This window comes from Engystomops pustulosus, chromosome 8, assembly GCF_040894005.1.
Source record: "Engystomops pustulosus chromosome 8, aEngPut4.maternal, whole genome shotgun sequence".
Taxonomy (NCBI): domain Eukaryota; kingdom Metazoa; phylum Chordata; class Amphibia; order Anura; family Leptodactylidae; genus Engystomops; species Engystomops pustulosus.
Genome location: NC_092418.1, coordinates 86,744,173 through 86,757,226, shown reverse-complemented (window position 1 = coordinate 86,757,226; position 13,054 = coordinate 86,744,173). Strand labels below are relative to the sequence as shown.

Genomic DNA, 13,054 nt, shown 5'->3' with positions numbered 1-13,054 from the left:
AATACACAAACCAAATTATTCAAATATTTCATGTGGATACATTTTAGGATCTATAACATCTCCATTTTCATTCAAAACAGGGATTTTTTTAGAGGATGGGCTAAGTTTTTGTCTGCATAGTTTTGGGGTAATCATACATTTATTTGTAGTTTTTTAAAATTATGTGTAATTTATATAAAAATAACTACCTTTACCATTTGGTGTTTTTCTTTATTCTCATATTTTAAATAGTTAGCAAAATTTTATTTACGTTGTATTTAAGTCCCATGTAGGGACTAGATTTCAAAAGAGCATTTATTTTTTAATAGCATTATTAAATAATTATTAATTAATATCATTTTAAAGTTCAGATCATTATTGATGCAGAAACTGAAAACTATACTCATGTATAAGCCGAGTTTTTCAGCACAAAAAATTGTGCTGAAAAACCCCACCTCGGCTTATACACAAGTGTATAAAAAAATTACATACTCACCTTTCAGCGCTCCCCGATGCTCCCAGCAGCACCTCTTCTTTTTACTGCATGTAAAAGTGGAAAGAGGCATGTCCATGCACTCTGCCGGCCTACGCACACAATGATGTGGTGGTGTCGCTGCTGATTACTTCATAGTTTACACTGGCGTGCAGAGCACATGGACACTCCTCTGCCCGCTATTACATGCAGAGAGAAGAAAGAGCAACCAGGAATGTAAGTTTATTTTTTTTTAAGCCGAGGGGCTTCAGGCGGCAGTTCATCAGTAGAGAGGGGCCTCGCTGCATGGGGCATTTCATAACTAAGGGGGGGGGGCTGGCTGCATGGGCCATTTCATCATCGAGGGTGCTGGCTGCATGGGGCATTTCATTACTGGGGGGCTTGCTGCATAGGGCATTTCATAACTGGGGGCTGGCTGCAAAGGGCATTTCATAACTGAGGGGTGGCTGCATGGGGCATTTCATCAGTAGGGGGTGGCTGGCTGCATGGGCCATTTCATTACTGTGGTTCTGGCTGCATAGGGCATTTCATAACTGGTAGGTGGCTGTATGGGGCATTTCATAAATAGGGGGGGGGGGTGGCTTGCTGCATGGGGCATTTCATTACTGGGGAGGCTTTAACCAATGCATTTCCCACCCTAGGCTTATACTTGAGTCAATAAGTTTTTCCAGTTATTTGTGGCAAAATTAGGGACCTGGGCTTATACTTGAGTATATATAGTACAATGCTGCAACATAAGCAGTAGAAACAATGTCAAGCCACTCTTGTATCCTGGTGTGCCAATGGCAGAATTGCTCTGGTGGACCATTCAAGATTAGAGGTGAGTGGACCCGAACTTAAGGTTCAGTGCCCTTCATTTGGCCCAGACATGTCGCTTGAGGGGAGGAGCAGCCAAACAGGCAGCTTAATGCACCTTGCCAACTAGGCATGGTTGTAATTGGCCAGGTGGACGCCTGGTAACCACATTTAGCCTATCACAGCCATGCCTAGTTTCTAGGGGCGTAATTCCGCTCATCTCTATTCAAGATTTTTTCCCCCGATGTTAGGATCATGGAAACACAGATTGATCCCTTAGAGAGCCATATTAGGAGCCTATTTAATCCTTAACTGTGCACAAAATCTTTAAGTTCTTAGAGGAAATAAATACATTAATAAATACTTACAAAGCAAAATCATACTTACAAAATGTTGTGCTGAAGAAATAATTTGTGCTCCCAAGTTAAGAATGATTTTATATAAACTCTGGATATGTGCTTGCTGCTCCTGCTCCTTTATGGGCTCATTATGATGCATAGCACATGTACGTGTCGATTGCTCCAGTTCTGTCTGAAGAATACTTAGCTGACAAAAAAACACAGTGAAAATGCATTACAACAAACTATTATGCAGTCACTGTACATCACATAGATGTCAGATGCTCAGCTGCAGATTCTTTCTTCTAGTGAGAAGTCTAACATCAAGTTTGATCTTACAAATCTGCAGACTGTTTTGGGTATTGGTCCTGGAAATCTCTTTATTTATACCTTTTTGTGTGTTTAGTTAGTAGCAGCAGGACTGTGAAAAATGCATCAATAATCCAGGATTGTAGCTGGACTTGGAGCACTGTGAAAGTCTGTGAAAGTGTTTAGAGTTTTGCATTCAATTTGCTCCCCAGCCCCTCCCCTTCTTTTCAGAGCAGAGGGACTGTGCGATCTCCCACTAGTGATGGGAATTCCAGCTCTTCTTAGTGAGCTGGCTCTTTAGGCTCTGCTCACTAAGAAGAGCCAGCTCTTCTGGCTCCTGAACAGCTCCCTATTAAATATATAATAGGGAGCCGCAGGCCAGTCAATCACCCCACACCACTCCACAATTGTATTGGCTTAAAGGGGGTGTGTGAGGCGGTTAGGGGCGCGTTAAGTGAGCCATTGGCTCACTGACGGGATCCAGCTTCTGACATTCACAAACAAGAGCTGGCGCGTCCCGAACGAAACATCACTATCTCCCACAAGAGTGCACCAAGTCCAGCATTGCAATGTCAACAGTGCTAATGAACTGTCAAGATACAGGCAGTCCCCGGGTTACGTACAAGATCGGTTCTTTAGGTTTGTTCTTAAGTTGAATTTGTATGTAAGTCGGAACTGTATATTTTATAATTGTAACCCCAGCCAGAAATTTTTTGGCCTCTGTGACAATTGGATTTTAAAAATGTTGGATTGTGATAAGAATCAGGATTAACAATAAAGCTTTATTACAGACACCTGTGTTTGAAAACGCATCTGTTTTTATCTGTTTTTTATTAGGATAATTGGAAAAAACTGACAAAACGCATGCGTTTTCTTACAGCCTGAAACCGCATGACTAAAAACGGACTGAAAACAGGTTTTAAAGGGGTTATCCGGGTTTAAAAAATCTCTTATGGCCGGGCTGGGGAGGGCTAGTTAAACATAATAAACATGGACTTACCTCGTCCGGCGCCGCTGATGTCCTGCGCCGCAGTCCCTTCGATCCGTGCCCCTGTTTGTTTACAGGGGCACGGAAGCCGCGCACAGGGAGCTTCCGGTCCGCGATGTGGACGGCTCCTCCCATCCGTCCCTATCTCTCAGCGTTGTAAGCGCTGGGAGCATACGGCCGGCCGGAAGCTCCCTGTGCGCCCTTGTACTGAAACCGGCGCACGGAGAAGACGGGCCGCGGCGCGGGACATCGGCAGCGCCGGAGGAGGTAAGTATATCTTTATTGTGTTTAAATAGCCCTCCCCAGCCCGGCCATAAGAAATTTTTTAAACCCGGATAACCCCTTTAAACGTCATTTGTGCAACCACCCGTTGGATTCATTATGGTATATTCATCTCCATGTGTGTAAATGTGGTAAAATGTCCCCTTTAACCCATTGCTGTTTGCCAGCCATGGAAGTTGGATTTATAGATCAAACATAAAAGTGTAGATAGAAATGAAACATATATGTGTTTATTTACGGGAATACATAAATACGTGGTGGTGACTATGAGTCAAGCCCCATCAACCTGGATATCTACATGTCTTTTATGGGATTTTCATAAGAAAACATTGAGCTTCTGTGTCTAAAAAGTTAACCTACTGCAGGAAACAATTGCAGCAATCCTGTGAGGGCTCATTAGCAAAGCGTCTGTCTGCCGCGTCTCAATGTGTTTCCAGTTGTTTCTTTTGTCATTCTGTGGCTGAGCTGATTTGTGCTTACATTTACATTCTTCTTTTTCCTTATTCTACTTTGTTTTCTTTCACTCTTACTCTCCGTAAGGTTTGCTAATTTGTTTGTCTTGAATACACGTAATACTGAATTACTTACTTCTGCCTTCATTCTATAAAATGCCACAATTTTGACAAAATATTCTTCATATTCTGTTATAGTGTCCTTTAGTCTTTGTTGATAATCAGCCAGGTCGTGGACCTTTCCCGTTTTTACATTCATTTGTGTTCCTTCCCGGGTAAGGAGCTCGGAAATCTTCACAGCTTGCTCCATTTCATCATTCAGTTTCTGGTGAGATAACCACGTACATCATAAGAATTTACTCTGCATTGCCTGTAAGGACACTAAGCTTGATTCATTCTGTAAAGCCAATGAGCAACAATGAAGATTCAGCACAGTGGGGCTTATTTACTAAGGGTCGCGGATTGCATTTTCGTCTGGCTGTTCACGGTTTTCGGGATCTGTGCAACTTTGACAGGTATTTAACCCCTTAGTAACCTGGCCCTTTTTAGTTTTTTCACTTCCATTTTTTACTCACCACCTTCAAAAATCTATATCTTTTTTATTTTTCAACATAAAGAGCTCTGTGGTGGCTTATTTTCTGCATAACAAATTGCACTTCATAGTGACGGTATTTAATAAAAATGGTGAAAACACGCATTTGCACCTTTTTCTTGTGGGCTTGGATTTTACAGCTTTCACTGTGCGCCACAAATGACATGTCTACTATATTCTTTGTGTCGATACGACTACGGGGATACCAAATTTGTATAGGTTTTATAATGTTTTCATACATTTACAAAAATGAAAACCTCCTGTACAAAAATATTTTTTTTGATATTGCCATCTTCTAGCGCTAAAAACTTTTTCATACTTCAGTATATGGAGCTGTGGATGGTGTCACTTTTGCGACTCTTGATGGCGTTTTCATTGCTATCATTTTTAGGACTGTGTGACCATTTGATCACTTTTTATAGATTTTTAAATATTTTTTAACATGGAAAAAAGTGCCATTTTCGACTTACGTTACGTTACGAGGTTAAAGGGAACCTACCACCACAAATCTACCTATAAAGGTAGATTGGGTGGTAGGTGGATCAATGGGACGTAGCTGCGCGCCCTCGTCCGGCGGTCCTGCCGTCTGCGCATGCGCAGAAGAGCAGGCCCGCGCCTGTTTCGGAGCAGTGACCGCGCAGGCACGGGCCTGCTCTTCTGCGCATGCGCAGACGGCAGGATCGCCGGACGAGGGCGCGCAGCTACGCAGAGCTGCACGCCGAAGATGGGTGAGTAGGAGGGGAAAAGAGGCTACCGGGGCGTGGAGTAGCCGCCTCGTGTAACCTCAGATGCGGCTACTCCACGTCCCAGTAGCCGCATAAGTAAATTTTCATAAATGTCTAATAAAAGTTAACAAAAAAGTGTGTGTGCAAGCACCGATCGCGGGTGGTACCTGTAAGCCTTTGCTGCAATATGCAGCAAAGACTCACCGGCTATGGAGAGGGCTCGGCCCGCAAGAACAAGGACACGGCGCGCGCCGTACTAATACCGTGTGCGCCGTGAAGGCGTGAACAGAGGTTTGAGCTGGGATTTTGTTGCACACGATTGGATTGTGACACAGCTGCGTTGGCTTCCATGCAACAGAGATCAGGGGGCAGGACGACTGATTTGCGGAAAGAGCACAGGATTTAAGATTCAAATTGTGACGCAAGACAATGCACTTACATGCACCAGGAAGAAGAAGGTGAACTCCGCCGGACCTGAGCGGGGAAGCGACACATACAGGATCATGCACATCTTAGTGAATCGTGGCACAGTGCATTATCGTTGCACAATGCACTTTCGTGAACTCCGCGGGACCGGCTAAGTAAATGTGCCCCAGTAACTTTGTATCCTCATGGCATGTGTTCATCCACATCAATTTCAGAAAGAAATCTATTATCAAAATCAAGTGCCTATATCCTGGTTTATCCATGCTTGAATTTGATGGTAGATTTCCTTTACATTGCATCTACCACAAGGATGAAAGACTGTATGCAGTCCTTTAACACCTATGAAGCCCCTCAGGCTCATTTGCATACAGTCATTCATACTGGTGGTAGATGCCTTTTAAAGCTGACCTTTTGTGTTTAATCTGCCATCAGGGTCAAGGTTTATAAATACACTACCCTACAGGTGTGTGCCCCATCTTGCACCACATTTATCATGGCACCAATTTATCATTGCTTTTTTTAGCAATTTTCCGAATTGTCCGACTAAAGGGGCGTGGTCTTCATAAAATGGGGATGATCTTGCGAGAAAGGGGTGTGACTAAAGTGGCGTGCAGGTAGGAGAAGCCAGAAAACTGTCTGGCAAGGCATAATCAATCTCCTTTAAAATCGTGTTGTTATTGTTTTATGGCTCCATCTAGTTAGTTATATGGTGTATACATATGAATAGGAGCAACACCTTTGGAGTGCAACATACTCTTCGATCTTGGCACTCGAAACTGCTATCCATACGTATACACCTTATAACTAACTTGATGGAACAATAAAGATGACAAGATTTTAAAGAAGTGCTAGAATCCTTTATCATTTATTGGAGATTTAGATTTGCCCGCAGCAAGAGGGCTTGGAGTCCTTTTGCACTCGCTGACTGGATGCGGTAATTATATACGACAATCATGCGTGAAGCATGGAGGGGGGCATGTTTGGAAATTTTCATTCGAAAAAAACTTTAATCAATCTCCCCCAATGAGTCACAGCTATCCTAGTCCAAAATCTTTACTTTACATATAATGTATGCTGCAGGGACATAACTACAGCAGCAGCAGCCTTAGCAGCTGCTATTGGGCCCACAGTGTCTGGGGGCCCTGGCATCCGATCTGACATACTAAAGAATGGAGATGTGCACCATTATATACATATTATACATGATAATATGTATATAACAGTGCAGATCTTCCACGGTACACAGCAAGAATCGGCAGCTCAGATAGGGGGGCAGCAGAACAACAGGACTGGAATCTCTCATCTCTAATTCCTGCCATGTATTTCCCCTATGTGGTCAGCAGCTACTGAGACAGATTGGTATAAGTGTATAAATATATATATATCAGTGCATAAATATGTGCACATAAGTGTATAAATATGTCTGTGGGGCAGATTTATCAAGCAGTCTGAAAGTCAGAATATTTCCAGTTGCCCATGGCAACCAATCACAGCTCAGCTTTCATTTCACCAGTGCTCATGAATATTTTAAAGGGGAGCTGTGATTGGTTACCATGGGCAATTGGAAATATTCTGACTTTCAGACAACTTGATAAATCTGCCCCTATGTGTGTAAGAGTGTATTAATATGTACATTTTCTGAGGAGGTAGGGGGCCCCATTCAGAAGTCTGCCCACCCTGTCCTAGTCACGCCCCTGGAATGCAATATTTTGGCCATTACACATAAATAGAAGGACTGAATTGCAATAACCTATATGTTTGGATTACATCTACAGAACTATAACTCTTAATGTGTCTTAATATTCTGGCGTTCGCAGTGAACTTCGGAGTCTTCATGTCATAATGTTTTCTGAGTTGATTTTTAATGAGCAAGTGCGTAAAGATTTCCATCTAAGGCTACATTCACACGATGTGCTATGGTACGGCAGGCTCACCCCCATCCCTCTCCACAGTGATATATGGTGCATGGCACCATATTCTGAGGAAAGATAGGACATGTCCTATCTTTCTCCCGGCTATGGAACAGTACAGTTCCGCACGTGTGCTGCTCCATACCTCTCCCGCATGGCGCCATGCGCCAATAACCGTCTATGGGGGACATATATACGTCGGCCATATATAGATTCCCCATAAGGCCGTGTGAATGTAGCCTAACTTGTATTCTGTTTCCAGAAACAAAATACAGCAGATACTCTAGTAGTGGAGGAGCACACAGGGATCGGTAGTGATTAGAGATGAGCGAGCACTAAAATGCTCGGGTACTCGTTATTCGAGACGAACTTTTCCCGATGCTCGAGTGCTCGTCTCGAATAACGAGCCCCATTGAAATCAATGGGAGACTCGAGCATTTTTCAAGGGGACCAAGGCTCTGCACAGGGAAGCTTGGCCAAACACCTGGGAACCTCAGAAAAGGATGGAAACACCACGGAAATGGACAGGAAACAGCAGGGGCAGCATGCATGGATGCCTCTGAGGCTGCTTATTCGCACCATTATGCCAAAATTATGGGCAACAGCATGGCCATGACAGAGTGACAGAATGAAGCTAGATAGCATCTAAAACATCCAATAATTGACCCTGACACTATAGGGGACGGCATGCAGAGGCAGCGGCAGCAGGCTAGAGAGTGTCATGGCGACATACCCTAAATGGACTCAGGCTTCAAACCAATGGGTGGCAGAGAGGAACCAAAGGAGGTGAGCAAGAAGCGCTCAAATAATATCGGTACATGATAAAAGTTTGCCAGTATATTTTGTGGATTACACAGCAGGGTGGCGACAAAGTTAACAAGTTTGATGTGGAAGCCATGAAAACAACCCAAAATTCTGCCTGACACAGCTCGTTTGATAAGGGGACCATGTATGGAGGCAGTGAACTAGTAGTAGATTAAAGGTGCTGCAGTTAAAACTATGTTAGTTGGATCTTGGCATGGAGCTGGCGCTCCGCTGCCAGGCGAGCTTTCGCCAATCCATGCCCCTGTCTCTAGGCTACTCCCCAAACAGCACTTCTAAGAACCTTTTGTATAAGATCAAGTGTAGTAGCGTTCTTATAAGTTTGGGATATGGCGGGTGAGGGGAATGTAAACAGATGCGCAAGAAGCGCTGAAATAATATCGGTAAATGATAAAAGTTTGCCAGTATATTTTGGGGATTACACAGCAGGGTGGCGACAAAGTTAACAAGTTTGATGTGGAAGCCATGAAAACAACCCAAAATTCTGCCTGACACAGCTCGTTTGATAAGGGGACCATGTATGGAGGCAGTGAACTAGTAGTAGATTAAAGGTGCTGCAGTTAAAACTATGTTAGTTGGATCTTGGCATGGAGCTGGCGCTCCGCTGCCAGGCAAGCTTTCGCCAATCCAAGCCCCTGTCTCTAGGCTACTCCCCAAACAGCACTTCTAAGAACCTTTTGTATAAGATCAAGTGTAGTAGCGTTCTTATAAGTTTGGGATATGGCGGGTGAGGGGAATGTAAACAGATGCGCAAGAAGCGCTGAAATAATATCGGTATATGATAAAAGTTTGCCAGTATATTTTGGGGATTACACAGCAGGGTGGCAACAAAGTTAACAAGTTTGATGTGGAATGCCCTGTAATAGCTCTTGGGCGGTGTGCCTTTTATCGCCTAGGCTCAGCAGTTTGAGCACCGCCTGCTGTCGCTTAGCGACGGCACTGCTGCTGTGCCTAGAGCTAGCGACTGATGGCGCCATGCCCACGGATGGTAGTTCGGAGGAGGAGGTGGAGGAGGGGTGGGAGGAGGAGGAGGCATAGTAGGCCTTTGAGACCTGGACCGAGGTAGGCCCCGCAATCCTCGGCGTCGGCAGTATATGACCAGCCCCAGGGTCAGACTCGGTCCCAGCCTCCACCAAGTTAACCCAATGTGCCGTCAGCGACATATAGTGGCCCTGCCCGGCAGCACTCGTCCACGTGTCCGTGGTCAGGTGGACCTTGTCAGAAACGGCGTTGGTCAGGGCACGGATGATGTTGTCTGACACGTGCTGGTGCAGGGCTGGGACGGCACATCGGGAAAAGTAGTGGCGGCTGGGGACCGAATACCGAGGGGCGGCCGCCGCCATGAGGTTGCGAAAGGCCTCGGTCTTTACTAGCCTATAGGGCAGCATCTCCAGGCTAAGCAATCTGGAGATGTGGACATTAAGGGCTTGGGCGTGCGGGTGGGTTGCACTATATTTTCTTTTCCGCTCCAGCGTCTGGGGTATGGAGAGCTGAACGCTGGTGGATGCTGTGGAGGATCGTGGAGGCGACGATGGGGTTTTTGTGCCAGGGTCCTGGGCAGGGGGCTGACTATCAGCTGACACAGGGGAAGGAGCAGTGGTGTGCACGGCCGGAGGTGAACGGGCTTGGTGCCACTGAGTGGGGTGTTTAGCATTCATATGCCTGCGCATACTGGTGGTAGTTAAGCTAGTAGTGGTGGAACCCCTGCTGATCCTGGTTTGGCAAAGGTTGCACACCACAGTCCGTCGGTCATCCGGTGTTTCCTTAAAGAACCTCCAGACTTCTGAAAATCTAGCCCTCGCCGCGGGAGACCTCGCCACGGGAGCTTCACTACGTGACACATTTGGCGCTGATGCACCAGCTCTGGCCCTGCCTCTCCGTCTGGCCCCACCACTGCCTCTTCCAACCTGTTCTGGTCGAGGACTCTCCTCCGTCTCAGAAGCACTGTGTTCACCCGGCCTCTCAACCCAGCTTGGGTCTGTCACCTCATCATCCTCCGATCCCTCAGTCTGCTCCCCCCTCGGACTTCCTGCCCTGACAACAACTTCACCACTGTCTGACAACCGTGTCTCCTCATCGTCGGACACCTCTTTTTGGTGCCATTTTCTCGAGCGGGCGAAGTATTCGTCCGAGCAACGAGCAGTTTCGAGTACGCTAATGCTCGAACGAGCATCAAGCTCGGACGAGTATGTTCGCTCATCTCTAGTAGTGATCAACATCATATGGATTCATCATATTGTATAGTTTTTTAAATTATTGTATTACAGTATATTGAATAATTACATTAATTATCAGTTTCTTACATTAGGAGCACCAATAAGAAATGTTAATCTAAGAATCAAACCAAAATTCTAAGAATTGATTATAATCTAAAGATGTGAGCAGCAGAATTCTACACAGTAACTTATTTTCATGTTACGTGTAGCTTTAGTCTCACCTGGAACTTTGCCTTGATGTTATAAAGATTTTCTTGTGCATTTACAATATTTTGGGTGTCATTTCCTAGGACCATTGAAGACAAAGGCTGAAGATCCTGCTCCAGTTCCTGTAGTCTGCTATTAGCCTACAAAAATGGAGATCAAATATTCATATCAGAATTTCTACCTCTCCTACCCCAAAAACCAATAATCTATAAAATTATCTAATAAAAAAGTAATCTAAAACACCTCCAAAAAAATAAATATATTTCAGATGGTTCTCTTGATGTTTTTTGATCTTTTTAAATATTTTGTATTGCAGTTCTGTGCTAGAAATTACTAGAAGATCTGGATGTCGTTTTAACCCCCAACATCAACAGCCTTTTCTCTTTTTTTCCTTTCCGTTTTTTTTCATTAAAGCCATAACTTTATATTTTTTTCCATTTACAGAGCCATGTGAGGGATTGTTTTCTGTGAAACAGATTGAGGCATATTCACTAAGGGCTTTGGGGACGTTGCACGTTCTTTCTAGTGTAAACTGCTTGCACAGGTATTTAAGAAGTGCCTGCACCACATTTGTGTTGTACGTGACAATTTTGTGGCGCAGTTGCACTAGACACCAAGCAACTCAAATTAGGGGGCGTTTCGGGGCTCAGTCGGACCATGTGCCAGATTCATCATGCAAAGTCTGTTGTACTCCCTATGTTAAAGGGAACCTGTCATCAGAAATTGGGCTAATAAACCATTACTAGTATATTGTAAGGTAGCGTAGCACCTACTAGTTCTTGTTTTGTTGGTCAAGTGCGGTAGCATCATCCAGAAAATCAACTGGATGTAAATTGGTTGTATAAAGTCAAGAAGGCGGAGAGTTTAACACTGAAGTCAAGGTGGGAGCTCTGAACACTTCCTACTCTGTGACTGACATCATGCATTCGACTTCAGGAGATCTGGTTAGTAATGTCTCTGGATGCAGGACCATCAATTACAGTGAATGGGCTTTCTACGGAAGAGAGAGTTTAATTTCAGTGTTAAAATCTCCGCCTCCTTGACTTTATACAATCAACTTACATCTCACTTTAGAGTTGTCTTTCTGAATGATGCCGCCACACCATTTATGAAAGTCATGAGAGAAACATGATCTAGAAGCTGCTTAGCTGCTTGACAACATACTGATAGTGGTTTATTACATCAATTTCTGATGACAGGTTTCCTTTAAAAGGTGCACAAAAAAAAGTTGGTGAACTCTGTCCGGCAGTGCAGGAGGCACTAGATTCATGATGAACGGATGCCAGAAATCATGCATATGGCGCACCCTGCACACTACACAGGCAAATTGCATTTAGTGCAGTTTGCACCACTCTTAGTAAATGTGCCCCATTGTGTTTCCTAGTGGCACTATTTAATATTCCATACAGTGTACAAGGAAGCTGGGAAAAAAATTTCCATATGCCCTTGGAGGGCCCCTTTTTCAAAAGGGTTTTCTACTCACGAACTATACTTTGTGATCCAAACACATCCCTATCATTCTTTTTATCAGTATGATCACTTACATACCAAATTTACATCATTTTTGTTACCTTACCTTCAATACCTTTGCATTATTACCACTGCATATTGAGAGAAACTCAGAGAGACTGGCTGGTTGTTCTTTGACTGTAGATTAAATGTCATGAAATGTACAGTCTACGAAAAGTGGTACCAAGTTACTTGATCTGGGGCAGTGCCTGAGCCTCTTTGCATTCCCCAGGGCTGTAATAGTTGATATTTATAAGTCTATACAGTCTGTTAACAGTCAGTAGGTAAAATGATATCAGTCTGTGTGGATGGACATATATCAGTAAAACATACAACAATCTACTGTCTGTTTGTACACATATACAGAAGATCCCCGTTCCGACTTACATACAAATTCAAATTAAGAGCAAACCTAAAGAACCTATTTTGTACGTGAACCAGTGACTGCACATACTACCGTACGTGGTCTACCCCCAAAAAATAATAACTGGAGGTTTTAACAAAATATTCTTGATTATATTCCATTAAATAACTTTTCTAACCTTATACATTTATGTTTTATCTATAGGATGTGCCTCAAAGGGGTTATCTGGGCTATAGATGTTGATAACATATCCACAAATGCAACAGGTCATAGACTGCTCTGCCCTCTGTGTTGTGATCAGACGAAGTTGTCGGGATCAGTTCCCATTCATCTGAAGGTGAGAGATATCTGCTATCTGTCTCATTTTCTCAGCCACCACAAATGGTCTATGGGAGTGCTGGTTGTTGGCCCCACCACAAAGATATTGATAAGCCATCTTCTTAATAGGTTATCAGGCATAGGATAACGCTTTTACATATCTGATAAATACTAATTTTAGCTCTAGGAACCACACATCTCCACATTGGTGATGTGAACAATTTCAGATGTAGGGTACATGAAGAAATGGTCAGACATGGGCATCTCTCTCCTTCACTTTTGTTGGAAACCTCCAAGCATGGTAGCTACAGTAGCAACCATCAAATCAT

The 13,054-nt window shown here is 43.9% G+C and overlaps 1 protein-coding gene across 3 annotated transcripts in view; it reads right to left on the bottom strand.

The window, feature by feature from the left end:
* Positions 1-13,054, bottom strand: part of CCDC141 (coiled-coil domain containing 141) — a 116,257-nt gene that overhangs the window by 29,304 nt on the left and 73,899 nt on the right. For all 3 annotated transcript variants that reach the window (XM_072121600.1, XM_072121602.1, XM_072121601.1), the window contains exons 14-16: positions 10,549-10,674; positions 3,773-3,961; positions 1,655-1,813 (exon numbers count right to left, since the gene is read on the bottom strand). In XM_072121600.1, the coding sequence (XP_071977701.1) occupies positions 1,655-1,813; positions 3,773-3,961; positions 10,549-10,674 (474 nt within the window). The remainder of the gene's footprint in view (positions 1-1,654; positions 1,814-3,772; positions 3,962-10,548; positions 10,675-13,054) is intronic.